This window comes from Gymnoscopelus braueri, assembly GCF_963280865.1.
Source record: "Gymnoscopelus braueri genome assembly, chromosome: 5".
Classification (NCBI taxonomy): domain Eukaryota; kingdom Metazoa; phylum Chordata; class Actinopteri; order Myctophiformes; family Myctophidae; genus Gymnoscopelus; species Gymnoscopelus braueri.
In genome coordinates, this window is record NC_137606.1 from 45,746,060 (window position 1) to 45,763,941 (window position 17,882).

At 45.1% G+C, this 17,882-nt stretch overlaps 2 protein-coding genes across 3 annotated transcripts; one reads left to right on the forward strand and one right to left on the reverse strand.

Annotated features, from left to right (window-relative positions):
* Nucleotides 1–928: 928 nt before the first annotated feature.
* On the forward strand, nucleotides 929–9,763 carry ehd2b (EH-domain containing 2b). Of its 2 annotated transcripts, none has more exons than XM_080428463.1 (8): nucleotides 929–1,363; nucleotides 2,930–3,039; nucleotides 3,314–3,543; nucleotides 4,102–4,278; nucleotides 5,729–5,850; nucleotides 6,900–7,312; nucleotides 7,494–7,658; nucleotides 8,309–9,763. In XM_080428463.1, exons 3-8 carry the CDS (start codon nucleotides 3,323–3,325, stop codon nucleotides 8,858–8,860), a joined length of 1,650 nt encoding a protein of 549 aa, XP_080284589.1. In that variant the 5' UTR covers nucleotides 929–1,363; nucleotides 2,930–3,039; nucleotides 3,314–3,322; the 3' UTR covers nucleotides 8,861–9,763. The 2 variants fall into 2 exon arrangements, with proteins under 2 accessions (XP_080284589.1, XP_080284590.1); XM_080428464.1 differs by having other exon boundaries at nucleotides 930–1,363; nucleotides 5,729–5,826.
* Nucleotides 9,764–12,826: 3,063 nt separating this feature from the next.
* LOC308085749 (nucleoporin 88-like) lies at nucleotides 12,827–17,061 on the reverse strand. The gene is made up of 2 exons (XM_080429059.1): nucleotides 16,841–17,061; nucleotides 12,827–15,055 (listed from the first exon to the last, which is right to left on the reverse strand). Exons 1-2 carry the CDS (start codon nucleotides 17,039–17,041, stop codon nucleotides 13,088–13,090), a joined length of 2,169 nt encoding a protein of 722 aa, XP_080285185.1. The 5' UTR covers nucleotides 17,042–17,061; the 3' UTR covers nucleotides 12,827–13,087.
* Between the last annotated feature and the right edge of the window lie 821 nt (nucleotides 17,062–17,882).

Below are 17,882 nucleotides of genomic sequence, written 5' to 3' on the forward strand. Positions count from 1 at the left end.
AGGGTTCACAGAGTTTGGGAGGAGCAAGAGTGATGAGAGGAAAAGATGTCAGTCTCTGAAAGCTGGGATGTTACAGTGAGCTGTTGAACACTTTTTTAAATAATGTGCAGTGGAGAACAGTCATGGTAAATGAATCTCAAGACAATGTTGAACAATGCACTGTGAGGTTGTGTTTACTGTTTACTACGTCAGTTTGTGCAACAGCACACGTGTTTGAGGGGAAGATGTCCCGTAGGAAAACAGTGGTGGATTATAACGATGTACATTTACGTACTTGTGCGTAAATGTGTACATGTACTGTACCACTTACAGTAAGTAAATGTATTGAGTACCTGTTCTTTACATACAAATATTTTACGTTGGACTCCACTACATTTCTAGGAATGGGATATGTACATTGTGAATTAACCACTTACGCTCTATTTCAAATATAGTGAAAATAGATTGACAAACTCACAATCCGTTATGATGTGATGTGAGCTTGCTTGTAGATATGCTATTTTAATTTTTTATATATTTTGAAAATGTCTTGAAAATCTTTGCATTTTTGGGGGAAAACATCAAAATGTTAACACATTAATAGAAAATATATATATTTTGTAATGTATACTTTTGAATACTTACGTATTTTTAAAAGCAAGTACTTTTGATTTTTAAAAGCAAGTACTCAAGTACTTTAACTCAGGTACAAATGTCACAAGCAACTTTCACTAGTTAAGTAATATTTGACCAGGAGTATCTATACTTTGACTCAAGTCCTGGAGTTGAGTACTTTGTTCACCACTGTAGAAAAATGTACTCCACACACCCAAATGATTTATTTAGACCCCCCCACTCACAGTCTCACACACACACACACACACACTCATGCTCACACAGACACGCATACGCACAATCCACACCCTCTGTGCCCATACTTTGGCTCATCCCTGCCCAGAGTGGGAGAGGTTTGGTGTTGTCCCTGTAGATGCCTGGCATCTCTGGAAGAGGAGGTGCATTTAGAAAGGCAGGGAGGCAAAGAGTGAGTAAAGTTTGTTTCAGTGTGTGTGTGTGTGTGTGTGCGTGTGTGTGTGTGTTTGTTCTGTGACCGGGGACCATTGCCTAAACTGGGAGCTCATCTGAAATACATTAATTCCCTGGAGGAGATGCGTCCGTCCGCAGTCATTTAGCTGCATTGACACAGCTCTAAGGCTCCTATTTGCTGATAAAAGCACAGCCCATGCATGTAGCAGCAGCCCTGCCAAGAGACTTTTTCCCTCATTGAGTCAGACGTTTTTCCATACTCCAGAAGGCAAGAGGGAGAAACACATCAAAGGTGCAGCCTGGAAGATATACTGTACATGCCATCTCCTTCGTAAACTTGGTAAATATCTTTACTTTACATTTACATGTGGCTGTAATGGCCCTTTGGTGTTTTAGATTTGAGCTGAAATTTATTTTTAGGGGACACTAATTAAGTAAAGATTGTGATACTGTCGAAAGAGAACAAAAAACAAAGCATTGATGGCATTCGATCAGTGTGACAGACTAGAATCCATACACAAATGATATCTTTTATGGTAGATTGCTGCATTTGGATACTAATTCTTATCTTTTTAGTTGATTCCTGTATTTGGATACTAAAATACACATCTCAAACAGTAGAGAATCCACTCACTCCAATTGCAAACTATGCTCGTAGCCCTCTCATTCCAACTTCAAAACTCTGTTGCAACTGTGGTGCAGAAACCCACAAGGCATTTTCCATCATCTTTTAAACTTTCCAGAGTGGCTCCTGGAGCCTAATCCAAACCATTCAGACACGCATGCACACACACGCACACACAGAGAAAGCCTGTGATACAACTCTCACTCAGTATGACTAGTATTAAACATACCCACTCTGTGTAATGGCGGACTCATTTGCAAATTTCTCTTTTAGAAGTCCAGTTCGCCATTTTGACAAGATTTTTGCTCACTGGTCTTGTGACATGCTAGGGTTGTTGTTGTTTCCCCTGGGCACTGTTTGGCCTTTTTATCTCTCATTTAAGAGGCTTTCCACACATGAGTGCATGTCTACTGTTGTATGTCTGATCTCTCTTCCTCTCACAGTCTCCTGAGCGTGGACAGAGCTGTGAGGTCTTGGACCATATCTTCAAACTGTAATAAAGTTTACAGGAGATTGGGTAGTCCACATACCTTAGTTTAGTATAGATTTTTTTATGGGTATGTACAGAGATAGGAGGAAAGAATAGAGGGAGACAGCCCAGGGGGACACAGGAGAATAGATGGGGTTGGGGGGGGGGGGGGTGTACCAGGGTTGCTTTGAAAGGTACAATATCTTTGTGTAGTTAATACCTTGATGTTGCACCTGGGCCAGACAAAGGTGGAGACAAAATTCATCAAAAAGGCAAAAGGGATGTGTCTGTGCAAGTGTAGACTTGGTGATTGTGTGTGTGTGCCTTAGTCCTCGACATAAATGTAACTGTGAACAATTGATAAGGCTTTGTTCATTCATCATTCCACTGACAAGAACCTCGATGGGAATATCTTACTCATTTCAATGTAAGGAAATGAGCTGTGCCTTTGCAAATGTGGACGCTGCTGGGTTGGGCGTGTGTGTGTGAGTGTTTTCCACCACGAAACACCAGCTTTTTCCAAGCACATTCACTCTGACAAATGCTCCAGTCTCCTGGTGGGCTAAAGGCTTCCCCCATATTCCACATCCACTAAAAGATTCTAGCAGACCTCCCAACTGCACTCTATGTTAGTGTACCTTGCTCTGACTGACGAAGAGTGGTAATGCACTTTGACCTTTTTGGGGGGATTCATGACTGCGTGTCGTTTTCTTTCTGCTGGTTAGAGGCTTTCGGAAGTGGTCGCAGACGACCATCAAAAGAGAAAAGCCTAGTCCTCAGATCCCATATAAAACCCTATCATCCGTTTTCAGCGCTTTGAGCTGGTGGGCCGCAGGGACAAGTGAGCGACGGTCACATAAACACAGGAAACACCTGAAGGCCCTCGAAGATTCAGCAGCAGGAAACAGGACCAGAGACTAAGGTACAACTCAGACACAGATGACTTACAGTGCGGATGACCTCTACAATATAAACATGTTCTGTAAGGGTCTGAAAATATTCTATAGCTCATAGTGTGAGACTGTATATGGCCCCTAGAAAGATTCCACATGGACACATTTGGTTCTATAGAAAAGAACCACAAAATAAAAAAGTTTTTAAGGATCATATTACTGTATGAAGCTACGGAGCTATAGAACTTTTAAGTTCCAAATAGAAGCTTTATTTTTTTGACAAGTGTGTGACAATTCTTTTAGCCAATCACCATGTCGCGCTGGGGGAGGAAAGATGTGAAGAAGGCACCCGAGGTGATCCGCACTGTGACCGAGGGCCTCAAGTCCCTCTACCGCAAGAAGCTCCTGCCTCTAGAGCAGTACTATGGCTTCAATGACTTCCACTCCCAGAGTCTGGAGGACGCAGACTTCGATAACAAGCCCATGGTCCTGGTGGTGGGACAATACTCCACCGGAAAGACCACCTTCATCAAGTAAGACGTTGCAGTCAGTTGTATAGGCTACTAAAGCAAACTGAGTGTTCCATGGCATCATCAATCACTTGAAATAAATGTATGAACTTATTATGGACACATAGTTACTGTGCTGTAAGTAAGTCGTTGACTTTCAAGGAAGCCATTGGATTCCGTTACTTGCAGATCGAGACTTGAAACTTGCTTGAAATAGGTAACCCAACACACTAAATATCATTGTGTGGGGTTTTGTTGTCAAAGTTGTTATCGTTGCATTTTAATACACTTTAGAGTGCTCATTGATTTGAAAAGTGTTACTGAGAGATTTAGCCTATGAAATTTGTCCATGACTTCTTAACCGCACAATGATATTTAGCCATCTAACTCAATTACTCTGGTAGGCTCTGTGACGTTTTAGTGATGACCTTGGAGAAAGTTTAAACATTCATTGAGAGAATGGTCTCTTTATATACAATATATATATACAAAATATGTCTGAAGCTTTGATTAGACAAGAACATGTGTTCCGGCCAGTATGGTCCTTATACGGTGCACTTTTGCTGTTCCTGTGACTGACAGGTACCTGCTGGAGCAGGACATACCTGGGAGCAGGGTGGGACCTGAGCCCACCACAGACTGCTTCACCGCCATTATGCACGGGGAAGTTGAGGGCGTGATCCCTGGCAACGCCCTCATTGTGGACCCCAACAAGCCCTTTCGCAAGCTCAACCCCTTTGGCAACACCTTCCTCAACAGGTGAGTGGAGAGACTGAGATGCAGACAAAATGTAGAAGAATTTTGGGCAACCAAATTGGGGAGGCCAACTCTAATGTGGTTAACAGACATTTTAATAAAAATAAAATTGTGAAACTGTGATATTAGCAAATGCCTGTATTGAATTCAGTCTGACCAGAAGCAGGGTTAAAACTTACAGTATCCCCACTGGCAAAACAAACGGAAGGGGGATATCGAAAGCAGAGGCATGTATTTCCCCCCATCCCCCCAGCAAATTGAACCCTGAGTTGAGTTATCCAGCGATAGAGCCACTACATTTAAGGACGATGAAAGCGAGGAGCCGAGAGACAGAAAGTGAGAGAGTGATATCCCGGCCTTGCTACCACCCTCACCCCGAGGGGGAGCAGGGAGGGAGAGATAACGGCAGAGAGAGCGCCAGCTTTTAGCTCTATGGAATTTTAGAGTCTCTGTGCCAAATTTCAAAGTGGGGAGGCACTTGCCTTATTTGTGGAAAAACGGAGAAAGAGAGAGATATCACCCGGGAGGGGTGATGAAAGCTCATGTACGCAGAAGGGAGCTGCAATGTACTCCGGTTCAAAGGCAAGGTCAGAGGGCTCTGTGGACCCTCGAAGTCAAAGACAAACAGATGACGCCACTGACTGCAGTAGGTTTTTTTCTCAGCAAGAGAAACGTAACACATGTTGCGCTTTTCCTCAGCTTTGTTTACTCTCTTGACTGCCAGGTCTCTGTGGGTATGTTTTTCCATTGATGTAATCCGTAACAAAATCGGTGGAAGACCCCATGCCTTTCACAATAAAGCCCAGTCTCTGTAATGGACATGTAATGTCCCAAACAGAACAGACCAAATGTTATTGAAACACTCTGAGCTCATGTTAGACAGGTTTCCACAGAAAGAAAGGGTTCAGAAAAAGCTCTGACGCCAGGTTTTATTGTTTTGTTTCATTCTTTTGCTTTTTTTTCCAGGGGAGTCCCTCACCACCTCTGCAGGGTGTTTGTGATCATGTTTGCGTCTCTCCTTTTCTTTGACTTCCTGTTCTGGGAACCGGTGGCCGGTGGGCTCGTTAAGCTCGTCAGCCACAGGAAGACGCACTGTTGTTCTAAGCCACACATCATTAGTGCCCCTTATTGTTTGATTCTGGCAGTAGTGGCCATTTTCCATCAGGAAGCCCTGAGCATTGAGATGAAGGCTTCCACACAATGGCCTCGCTGCGGAACGGGAGGGGTGTGGGGGCCAGCTTCCAATCTGCTCCTTGGAACACATTTACCTAGCATGATAACAGATAACCATATTTCACATGATTAGGATTCCTTCCACCCCTTGGCTTCAATGGAGCATTTGAGCGAATCCGACCTCTGTGACCCGCGGTAGATCATTCCAGAACTATGTCATAAAGCGTGTGTGTGTGTGTGTGAGTCAGTGTTCCCCTCTCTTCTTTTTGATGCATGCCAGGTTCCAGTGTGCCCAGATTCCCAACCAGGTCCTGGAGAGCATCAGCATCATCGACACACCGGGCATCCTGTCCGGCGCCAAGCAGAGAGTGAGCCGAGGTGAGAAAGGCGGAGAGGGAAGAGGTGAGGAGAGGGGCGTGGGGGAGGTACCTGCAGAGACGCACATCCCTGAAAGCTCGGCTCACAAGCTCATCTCCTCTGTCACACCTGGCTAACTCATTGGACTGACATTCTCTGTTCTGTGTCACAATAACACTTGGCAAGGCCAGGGTGAGGTAAACAAAGCGGCAATAATATAGACAGCGAGGGAGAGCGCAGAACAAATTCCACTTGCACATCTGGAAGTAGTACACTGTTGAGACTAAACCATAATCACCATGCCTCGTCATCTATCTTATCTGACTGTTACAGCCGTTCACTTTTCCAAATCCTCCACCCCTTTTTTATTTGGTTCATTCTGCTATCACTTAATTCATTGTGCATGAGCAACTAACAACATTAAATAAGATCATGTTGATATGCGCGCGCGCACACACACACACACACACACACACACACACACACACACACACACACACACACACACACACACACACACACACACACACACACACACACACACACACACACACACACACACAATGAAAGTATCCTTAGTTAAACCATATAATTTGATATTTGCACTTTAAAGTCAAGGTCTTTTTTGTTCAAAGTTGTTACTTGTCCAAGGTTGGGGGCCACAATCAGAGGCTCAGGAGAAGAATACTGGAATGTAAATACAATAGAATGTAAAAGAGATAAGAGGGGTCCGGGGATTTTTGGTGAGCTGGGGTCCAGCGAGGTTCAGAGAAAAACAAAGGATTGTGTCTACTGTATGCTGACCTCCTCCCCTCTCCCTGTGTGAGTGTGTGTTTAAAGCCTAATATATACTTTGTCGTACAACGATGTCACTCTGTGAAACTTTAATGTAAGAAGTAGACTTAAGGTGTATGGAAGATGAGTGGCTATAGAGAGTTATAACAAGTTTGGCTCCTGCAACCTTGGTCTTCAATTTATAAAAATCAGCATATGTGTGTGTGTGAATCTATTTCTGTGTGCATAGATCTACTGCGTGCATTGCTGGCCATTTGCATAGTAGCCTACAGTGAAGTCACCCTCTTCCCTCTGAACAGGCTACGACTTCCCCGCTGTGCTGCGCTGGTTCGCCGAGCGCGTGGACCGTATCATCCTGCTGTTTGATGCCCACAAACTGGAGATATCGGACGAGTTCGCCGAGGCCATCGATGCACTCAAGGGCAACGAGGATAAGCTCCGCGTAGTGCTCAACAAGGCAGACATGGTGGACACCCAACAGCTGATGCGCGTGTACGGCGCTCTCATGTGGTCCCTGGGGAAAGTGTTCGGGACCCCCGAGGTGCTGCGCGTCTACATCGGCTCCTTCTGGTCCGAGCCGCTGCTGGTGCCAGACAACCGCAAGCTGTTCGAGCTGGAGGAAGAGGACCTCTTCAACGACATCCAGAACCTCCCACGCAACGCGGCCCTACGCAAGCTGAATGACCTGGTCAAAAGGGCACGCCTGGTCCGGGTGGGTGACCCAGAGTGAATAATGTCTTTCCATCTCACTTGCGCTTCTTGACATAAAGGGGTAGTTCTGGTTTTTATATATGGGTTTGATTTAACACAGTTTTCCAAAGGAAAAGGTTGAACAACTCTCCCAAGCCCTGTGATTGATTATACAACTTGCCATGCTGTTCACTCTGTACCAGGTTCATGCACACATCATCAGCCACCTGAAGCAGGAGATGCCCTCCGTCTTCCGCAAAGACAACAAGAAAAAGAACCTGATCTACCAGCTACCAGTCATCTTCTCCAAGATCCAGCTACAGCATCACATCTCAGCTGGAGACTTCCCAGACGCTGCTAAGATGCAGGTAATTCTTGTCTTTTTATAAGCTGTTCTTGGCTGTACTTCTATAGATTCTAATTGCCAAACTGCTGTAGTAACTGAATGTACAAGTACCGGTATACGTAAGTGAGCTGGATGAACAGTCTTAAGCCTAATTTTATATCATTATATTATACGATGGCCCACCAGAAATAGACGATCTACAAGCTCACAACGTGTCACATCACAATGTGTTGTGAGCTTGTAGATTGGCTATTTTTGTCACGCAAACTGCGTCTTACGACAGAGTATGGCACAGGTATTGTTGTCACTACAGGAAACATCAGTTGCTTGGCAACATAAATCAACTCTAAAATGCAATATAATGGGATTTCAGCAGGAGAAGGAGAATGTTAGTGGGTGAAACACTAGCACAATGTAGTGGCTTTGGCATTATGAAAAATAGATTAACCTAATTTGATTTAAGATAATACTGCTGTTCTGTCTGTCCTAGTGCTGCTTGTAAAGTACCTTGAGCTGTAACTGTGTATTAAAGAGGGTATACATATAAAGACGAGGATGATGACCCATATCATTTGGGGTTTAGATTATTAATGAATTATAAAAAATATTCTCAGTTTCATTCCTATTGGATGACACGTGTTTGCTGTTCTTTCCACGGTTTCCCTCTTGAAGGAGCAACTGATGGTTCATGACTTCACCAAGTTCAAGACCCTGAAGCCCAACCTCATGGCAGCGCTGGACGAGCTGCTGTCCAACGACATCGCCCAGCTCATGCCCCTCCTGCGGCAGGAGGAGTTGGACGACAGAGATCTGCCCGGGGTGCAGGGAGGGGCCTTCCTGGGGACCCGCGGCGGGCCCTTCCAGGAGGGCGACCCCTTCGCGATGGAGAACGGAGAGACGAACGGAGAGACGGACGAGGACTGGGTGGTGACCAAAGACAAGCCCAAGTACGACGAGATCTTCTACAACCTGGCCCCCGACGAGGGCAAGCTGAGTGGCACCAAGGCCAAGGACTGGATGGTGAGCACCCGACTCCCCAACTCCGTGCTCGGTCGCATCTGGAAACTGTCGGACGTGGACCGCGACGGCATGCTGGATGACGAAGAGTTTGCCCTGGCTAGTCACCTGATCGAGGTGAAGCTGGAGGGTCATGGCCTTCCTCCCATGCTCCCCAACCGTCTGATCCCTCCCTCCAAACGCAGACAGAAAGGTTCTGATATATAGACACGACACACTGTCCCCCTAGAGGTGAGGAAGACTCTCCACTATTGACTCCCCTACACTCATGCTACTGTTTCTGTCTGTTTCCCATCCTTCCCCCATATGTGCCGAGTTTGACCAGTTTCATTACCTTTCGGTGGTCCCTTGATTTTGATCTCGGAACAATGGAACACGTTCGATCACAATGTTGTGGTCTAGGCAAGCTATTCAGACTATTCAGATCGAAATGAAAGTATTTCAATGGCTTCCTGAAGTTTGCATTTATAATGTGCTTTTAGAAAATATGCTCTTAAAGGTTTGCTGAGCGGAGGTAAATAAAGGCTGGCACACTCTTTTGAGTTAGAAATATTCACTGCTTCTATTTACAATGTTTGAAAGGATACAGAACAAAGCCTTCTGTATTCATTGATTCATAACATTCCTACTATGACTTAGACCAGACTGGCACAGTATTATATTTGGCAGTACATGTTAATGTATTGCCACTTGATGCTCTGGTCATTTAAATGTATTTACATGTACAGTAGAAAGAAATTATGCTGTAATAATGATGCACACACTCTTTCTTGCTTCATCTTATGTGGTTGAAACATCAACTCAAACTGCTGCCACTCTTGACAACCTGAATGCCCACAGATTTGCCTTAATGCTTTTATCCACCACACCGTTTTCTGATTTTTCAGTTTTCATTTCGCATCAACCTTATAGTATTTTGTAATTATTGCTTGTTTGTATTGTATGTAGGGGAATAAAGGCCTCTCTGTTGTTTAAATGAATGTCACAGGCAATGATGGAATTCAAAAAAAGATGTATTCATATCTTGCTGACTACTGTAGCCTACACAGTTTACCAACTGTTCCCGTATCAGCATTTATCACAATAACCAAATAAACTTCAGTGACTGTGTATTGCCTGTTGTGTTACTTATTTGGGTCACGGTTATATTAATAAAAGACTAGCACTACAATGCAGTGTTTTGCAACATTCTATAAGTTAGTAAAGTTAAAGTAAAAGAAAAGACATAAAACAATCTACATTTAAGCACACTTGATGCACTTGAGATGTGTTGTGTTACTTATTTGGTTCATGTTTTTAGACAATGCTGGTGCAATATAGTACACAAAGCATACATGTAGAAATTGTTTAAAAGACTACTTTAAAGAAAAGTATGTTCATGTACTTCATGTGTCGTTAAAGTTGTCTGAAAGCAAGTATGGCCTTTCTTTGACAAATGGTTATTTCTTTCTATCATGTCGGTCGCTCGGTGACAGATCAGACAAACAGTGAGTCACAGTCAACCTTGCCAGAGCCTCATACCACCATTTTCCATGATCCCCCCCGTTTCCCTCCTTTCTCTCTCTCTCTCTCTCACACACACACACACACACACACACACACAATACTGTAGTACAGTACACATTTCCCTTTAAATTCCTATATCCTCTTCCTTCTTCCTATACAAACTTGCTCTTTGAAAAGTATATAGGCCTATATACTTTGCTGAATGGAGGCAAATGACAGATCTCTCTCTCTCTCTCTCTCTCTCTCTCTCTCTCTCTCTCTCTCTCTCTCTCTCTCTCTCTCTCTCTCTCTCTCTCTCTCTCTCTCTCTCTCTCTCTCTCTCTCTCTCTCTCTCACAGTCACTGACACATGCCACACACACATGTACACACAGTACAGTAGACATTTCCATATCCTCTGTTCACTCTCTCACCAGCCTGCATATCTGAAGGTATTACGCTTTGGGAAACTATGTGGTGTAAGCTCCACTGTACTATATAGCAGTGTCTGTGTAGTCTGTGTGTTATCCTATGCATAAGGGTCTTTTAAGGTTCTGTGAAAGGAGGGGAGGTCTTCCCTGCCTCCCCTATGTTCCACTCCTCCATGGAAAGAAACACAAATGAGAAACAGAGGCAATCCAAGCCTTAGCTCCTTCCTTGCTCTCTGGTTTACAGTGTGACTCACATGTGAAGAATGTGGTGGGCTGGCCCCAGAGTTATTAATATCTCCTTTCCTAGGGGTCCGTGAAGTTTCCTCGCGCTCGGGCGCAGGATCCAGACACTGTACCTTTATGAAAGACGTTAACAACATCCCCCTATTTGGAGTGTTCCTGAACTTGGCCTGAAGTAAACCACACCCTCTGTTTTGTGTTTATGCAGGGGAGGGAGAGAGAGAGAATGGGGGGGAGGGGGAGGAAGAGAGAGAGAGAGAGGGAGGGAGGGAGGGGGAGGGAGAGAGAGAGAATGGGGGGAGGGGGGAAGAGAGAGAGAGAGAGAGAATGGGGGGAGGAAGAAGAGAGAGAGGGAGGGATGGAGGGAGATAGAGAGAGGGGGGAGGGAGGGGGAGAGAGAGAGGGGGGAGACAGAGCAAGACAGAGAGAGAGAGAGAGAGAGAGAGAGAGAGAGAGAGAGAGAGAGAGAGAGAGAGAGACAGACAGACAGACAGAGAAAGAGAGACAGAGAGAGAGAGAAAGAGAGACAGAGAGAGAGAAAGAGAGGTACACTGAACATTTTGAAATTTGAATCTGAACCATTTTCATGGAGCCTAGTAGAAATGTTCATGTAGACTGCTCTTAATTAAAAACAAACTTGTCTTCCCATGTATTGCCCAATGGGTGCCATCAATAATTTTACAGACAGTGGAGTCAATAAAAAATGTCCTCAGAATTTGAGAATGTTCACCCATTACACAATTAGTCTTCAACTGAGTCACACATTCAGTTGCCAGCTACATATTCAGCTGTTGCACAAAAGCAAGAACAAATGCTCAGTGATGAAGAACAAATGCTACATTGCAGCTGCAGCACCATATTCATACTGTACATACACACAGGAATAAAAGGATGCCTGACCTACAGTGCCACACCATTACAATAACAAACACACCCATAACAATGTACAGTAAGTGACTCAACTAAACTGGGGTCTCCATGTACGTCACACAATGTTTATGTGGGGAATTCCTCACCAAGGCCCAGCAGTGGAAGACACCAAAGACTGAACAAACTGATCCCCCTAGTGGAGAGAAAAGGAAATATTCCGTTCTCCCTTTAAAGCGCTACAATATATCCCCCTGTAGATGGCAGTCTAGAAAGGAATGTAAATTATATTTTTTCTTTAGTATATGTGGTGTGCCCCACCTAATGGTCAGCTGCAGCAATGGTTCTCAAACCTACACATTTCAAAGTCTCCCCTTAACTCTGACAGTATACAAATGGAACCAAATGGACCCGTTAGGATTCATTTGGTTCCATTTGTATACGGTCATAGTTACATACTTGTATGAGGGTCAATTTAGACCCCCTAAAGGAGCCCAGAGTTGCTGGAATCCACTTATAGAACCACTGAGATACAGGCACATAGGTGTACAGTATTAGAAGCAGATAAGTGAACAAAATGTACCTAAACAGTGCATGCATGCATACTTTACTTAATATTCACTCATATATTCATCGTTTATAGACTGTAAGTACTGTATCTACCCAGATACTGTTGACACATCTATAATGTACATATTCATTCTATTGAGTCTGTAATATCCATTCATATATTTACCAATGGATGTGTATTGGTGATACTGTACATCCATACGAATATATATTGATACATTGTACATACTTTAACTCATTCAGAGACCCAACACAGATGTCTTGTGTCAGAACCTAAGCCTATTTTATTTGTATTGACTCTTGACTACTCCTAAATGTTACTGATTCACTCTTACTGCTGTTGCTGACACCTGAATTTCCCCCCGGAGATCAATAAAAGTTTATCTTACGTCATTTGGAAATCTACTCGTGAAAGCATTGCTCATATTAATGAACTGTATCTTATATTTGCCCACAACTGAAGCATGTTCAGAGTAGATTTTGGTTTGTTGCGTGCGTGTAATAAATTCCCCATGTCATTTGTTCTTTTAAGCACCGATTCTAATTTACAAAATTTTGAAAACATTCAGTCGATGTCCTGATGCCAGTTCTGCAAACATTTTTATTTTACTCTCCAAAGAAACATACAAAACATAATATATTGAATATAAAAGATTGAAAACATGACTGTATTCAAAACATTACCCAAGTCAATAGCCCATTCCAAACATGCCACATTCTGTTCCTGAGACCAAAGCGCTGATAGAAGAAATGTATCTATTAGGTTTTACATGTAAAGCGCTTAACAGAGTCAAAATTTACCCAGAAGCATTTTCACACTCAGAGTTAAATTAACACTCGCTTCAGAAACTGAAATGGTTCTTGACATCCTTGATCTGTTTCATCATGTCGGCGATGTGCTCCCCCTGCTCTTTGAGGACGCCTTGGACGCACTTCCTCTGCTGCGCGTTGAGGGAGACGGTCGCCTTGGTGGCTGCGCTGGCGCCCTTGTCCACCTGCTTCTTTTGGTACTCCATCTTGGTGTGCACCTGTTTGATGCCATTGTCCAGGTGTTTCAGCTGGTCACTGACGGACTGCAGCTCTTTCCGCATGTCCTTCTCACTGTCCGACAGCACAGGCAACTGGCTGCGCAGGCTGCCCAGCACCCGCCTCACTCGGCCCATAATGGCCTCCTGGCGGTACTTGGCATCCTCGTATTTGTCGGCCAGCCTCTCAGCCGCCTCTCTCAAGCTCTTCTTCTCCTCACGGCACAGAGTCATCTCCTCCTGCTGCTTATTTTTCTGGCCCGTCAGCAGTTTCACCCGCCTCTGCATCTCCTCGCGGGCCATGTCCTGCTTGAGGATGTACTCCTCCCTGAAGACCTGCGTGGCGCGGCTGAGGAGCTGCAGGCACTCGGCAGGCAGGGGCGACGTGGCTTTGTCGCCCGCCTTCAGCATCAAGGGGTTGGTGGAGCTGCGTGCCAGGATGTTGCGGATGTGCTGCTCGATCGAGTCGTCTGCCAGTCCGCGCAGGGGGGAGCTGGGTGGCCCCACGCCCGGACGGGAGCACAGCAGGGGCGGTGAGGGGGGGCGGATGGAGCTCAGCAGGGGCAGCAGGAGACACTCGTACGTGCTGGTGATGCAGATCATGGTGGCGCCAAGGGACAGGTCCGACACGATCAGGAAGCCACGTACCGGTGCCGGCGAACTGGTACAGAGAGGCCTTGTGCAGAGGATGTGCTCCACGATGCAGCGCTGCTCTGCTGCCAGCTCCTGGAGACTGTCTTTATCCTCCTCATCCGACTGGAGGAACTTGTGGAGCTTGTTGAACCAGGTGAGACCCACGCTGTGGACGCCGGCTTCATGGGTGCAGTGGTACCTGTGCTGGCACAGGGGGTCTCTGTGAAGTCTGATAGGACAGGTGAAGTCAGACTCTTGGGGGTCCTCGTCTTCCCCGGTGGCCAGCTTGAGGGTGAGCTCCAGCTCCACACATTCAAACACATATAGAGACGGCACGGCGTCAGAGCCCCGGGCCCACCGCTCCACTGCCCCCGTCTCCTCCTCTTCGTCCGCCTCCAGTACGACGCAGTGATAGAGTGTCCCCGTTTCCGTGGCGATGACCAGGATGTTGGGTACACAGGGCAGGCAGAGGATGGCACAGGCATCATAGCCGTAGTTATCTTCAGCTGCAGGGTACATGGGCAGAGGCCCCGTGGGCTTGCTGGTGGTCATTCCACTTGCCTGGCTGGCATAACTCAAGTACATCTCTCCGTTCTCATAGAGGATGTACAGCGGGTAGACCAGCAGTTCTTTAGAGCGCTGGCCCACAAGCTGCCGAGGACCACTCGACACCGGGCCGAAGTCGAACGCCACCGCTATCTCGCCGAGAGAAGCCGCGTAGGAACGCATCGCCTGCACACTGCTGTCCTCGTCCGACTGGGAGACGGACAGTGCCTTGGCTGGGATTTGGGGTGACTTTAGGCTGTAGAACCTGATGGTGTTTTCCGAAGTGAGCAGCACTAGATGCGGCTCCTCCGTCTCGCTGGGGTACCAGGCCGCCTGCCGTAGGCTCACGGACGCAGAGCTGGTGAAGAAGCGCTCCGCCACAGGGACAGTCTTGCAGTTGATCTTGGCCCGTCCGCCCTCGAACTCTGACCTCTTGCCCCATCGCTGCGGGAGTTCGAGCACGGTGGCGCCCCGCTGGCCGACGAGTGCGACGTGGTGCTGCGTCGGACTCAGCAGAACCTGGCAGACTTCGAAGCGGGGCGGGTTGATGCACAGCAGGGTCTGGTGGTGAGTCCCGCTTTCCTGGCTCTCCTCTTCAGAGTTGAGCTGTTGAGATTCAAGATTAAATTTAATTTACTGTCCCACAAAATGGAAACTTTTGCTTCGGCTTTCACCCATGCTGCAGCAGCAACAGACAAACAAATACAAAAAAAACTACAAAGATGTTAACAAATAAAAGCATACACTACAGTAGATTCCTAAAAACTGAACACAGGACAAGCGCACAGTCAAACAAAATGATGTTGCGGTTGTATACAGCACTCTGTCTTCGTAAGCTTAGCTAGTAGCTACGCCTACACCATATTCTTTTAGACACACATACAGGTATTTGGGTGCATGGCCGAGGCGAGTCCACCGTTGCCTTGTAGGTGCAAACAACACAGGTATCACAATCATAGTTTTTTTTAAAGCGAACAGCTCAGATATAGGGTAATCGGAACACTCCCCCCAAAACACACCCGCCCCCATTTTTTAAAGGCATAGTTTTACTGGGATTAAGTTTAGGAATAAGGTTAGGTTTAGGCATAGTTTTACTGAGGTTACGTTTAGGAATAAGGTTGGGTTTAGGCATAGTTTTACTGAGCTTACGTTAAGAAGCTGGTGGCGACCGTTCCATGGTTTTTGGATTTGACCCGGGGCGAGCCTGTTTTGGAGCTAGCGTTCTTGTACTCGGATATACAGTAGCTTAATTGAGCCAGGGTTGTTGTCAACAAGGTGTTTGTATGAGTAGACCTCAGACCCGTCACTTATCACAGCTTTGGCTCGCTGAAAACAACAGATCTATAATAAGTGAGCTACAATTTGGGGGGTATATTTGTATGAGGAGACATCCAGACTTATTATCGCATATCAGGTATATGGTACCACAGCTTTGGCTTGCAGAAAACAGCCAATCTACAAGCTCACAACGCGTCAAAGAGCTTGTAGATCTGCTATTTTCAGGTAGTTAGTTGTATGTATATACATTTGAAAGACTAATGCAAATGCACATTTTGGGGGGTTTGTAAGCCAGCTTTTCCCAAGTTGCAATGTGTGTGTGACACAGCTCTGTTTACACGTGACTGTATTCCCTTTAAAGCATCTGTGTCTTTCCAGATTTTTTGCATTGGCTATTCAAAAATGGCAAATATTCAAGCTCAAAGCATCTGCTATTTTTGAACTTTAAAAAAAAAATCTTACAGTGTGAGAACTTCTGATTTAGAGAGCAAGTAAGCTAACTTTTCCAAGTTGCAACCGAGCTGAATTGAATTGAATTGTGTGGTGGAAAAAGTATCAATACTGCAATGCAGAAATACTCTGTTGCAAGTACAGAATTACAAATTGACTTGAGTAAAAGTACAAAAGTATTGGTATCAAAATGTACTTAAAGAGTACAAAAAGTAGAAAGTACTCGTTATGCAGAATGTCCCATTTCTCAAGTTTTCTAAATCTTTTGAAAATAGCAGATCATAGTGACACATTGTGAGCTTTGTAGATCTGCTATTTTCAAATGGCTAAAATGTATATAGGGCTGAAGTAGTTAACATATGTTTAGTAATAATAATCAAAATGTACAAAGTAACTAGTAACTAAAGGTTGTCAAATAATTGTAGTGGCGTAGAAGTACAATATTTGTCTCCAAGATGTAGTGGAGTGAAAGTGAAAGTATTGGAATAAATACTCAAGTAAAGTTTAAAAAAAAAAAAACTCAAAACTGTACTAAGTACAGTACTTGAGTAAATGTACTTAGTTACTTTACAGTGTAAAGTATCTAAGTACATTTACTCAAGTACTGTATTCGTTGAATTGAATGGCATGGTCTATCTATGCATGAGGAGAGCTCATTCAGACCTGTCTCAGGTTGGTGGTGTAGAACACTCTGCTAGAATCGTCCCACACGAACAGGTCTCCGTTCAGACAGAACGTCAGGTTCTTGGTGCTGGTCCCTCGGTCGCAGGCGCTGGGCTCTGAGGCCAGGCTCTCCCTCAGTTTACTGAACACTGAATGACTCGGCAGCTCGTTCTGCCAACGCTCTCCGGCGAACGCCGCCATCTTGCCCGCGTCTTCTTGTTGCTGAGGTTTTTTTTTTCGCGACAGTCATGTGCCGTAATTCTGCGTCTTTCTTCTTCTTTTGGGGAGCCATCAAGCCTTTATGCAGTTTAGAGGCGCATTGGCGCCACCAACTGGACTGGAGCGTGGGGGAAACAACCTTTACGTTGCTAAATGTGACACAGCGCAGCACAAAATAATACATGTATTTTTAATTCAAAAACAAAAAGCTAGGTCCTGTCAAACTAAATAAGTATTATTTTATAATAATGTGACACAGCCTGCCTGTGTAGTAGCCGCAAGCAACTCTAGATCCTATTTTTAATATCTGGAATCTAGAGTTGCAATACCAACCAAGCCCTAAAGTGCTTCCAAACTCCAACACTAATAGAAAAATAATCACCTCCGGAATTGACAGTTTTATGAAACAAAAACTTTGCAGATAGAAAGAGGATAATCCAAGCTTTCCGTACAGCTGCCTGCAATGTTGGTGAGTTTAACGTCGTTTAATACAATCAGATAGGACTTTTCTGTTTGGATGTATGGGCTGTCAAGGGTTGCTGTAGCTCCGACGGAACCTCTCCCTCCGCTGTATAGCTCCGAGATGAGGTTCCTCGTTGTTTCCTGCCGTTTGCGGTCGACATTGTCGCACATTTTCCACTTTACATGTTTCTTACCCCTTTCTGCACATCGTATCCAAAAAGTAAAGCATTTGCGCCACTCTCTCAGATGTTTTAAGTTCTAGCGGAACATAACAGCTTCCAACGAGTTGAAGAAAGTATTTAATTTGCCTCGGTTTTCATCCGGTTACATGTTTTTAAGACATTGCGCAAGAGTTGCGCCC

Bases quoted from the DNA above. Each gene is read 5' to 3' on its own strand.
- ehd2b (XM_080428463.1), top strand. From the start codon at position 3,323: ATGTCGCGCTGGGGGAGGAAAGATGTGAAGAAGGCACCCGAGGTGATC. The intron at 3,544-4,101 runs GTAAGACGTTGC...TGTGACTGACAG, and splicing joins GGAAAGACCACCTTCATCAA to GTACCTGCTGGAGCAGGACA. The intron at 5,851-6,899 runs GTGAGGAGAGGG...CCCTCTGAACAG, and splicing joins GAAAGGCGGAGAGGGAAGAG to GCTACGACTTCCCCGCTGTG.
- LOC308085749 (XM_080429059.1), bottom strand. From the start codon at position 17,041: ATGGCGGCGTTCGCCGGAGAGCGTTGGCAGAACGAGCTGCCGAGTCAT. The intron at 15,056-16,840 runs GTCTGAATGAGC...GAATCTCAACAG, and splicing joins ACACCACCAACCTGAGACAG to CTCAACTCTGAAGAGGAGAG.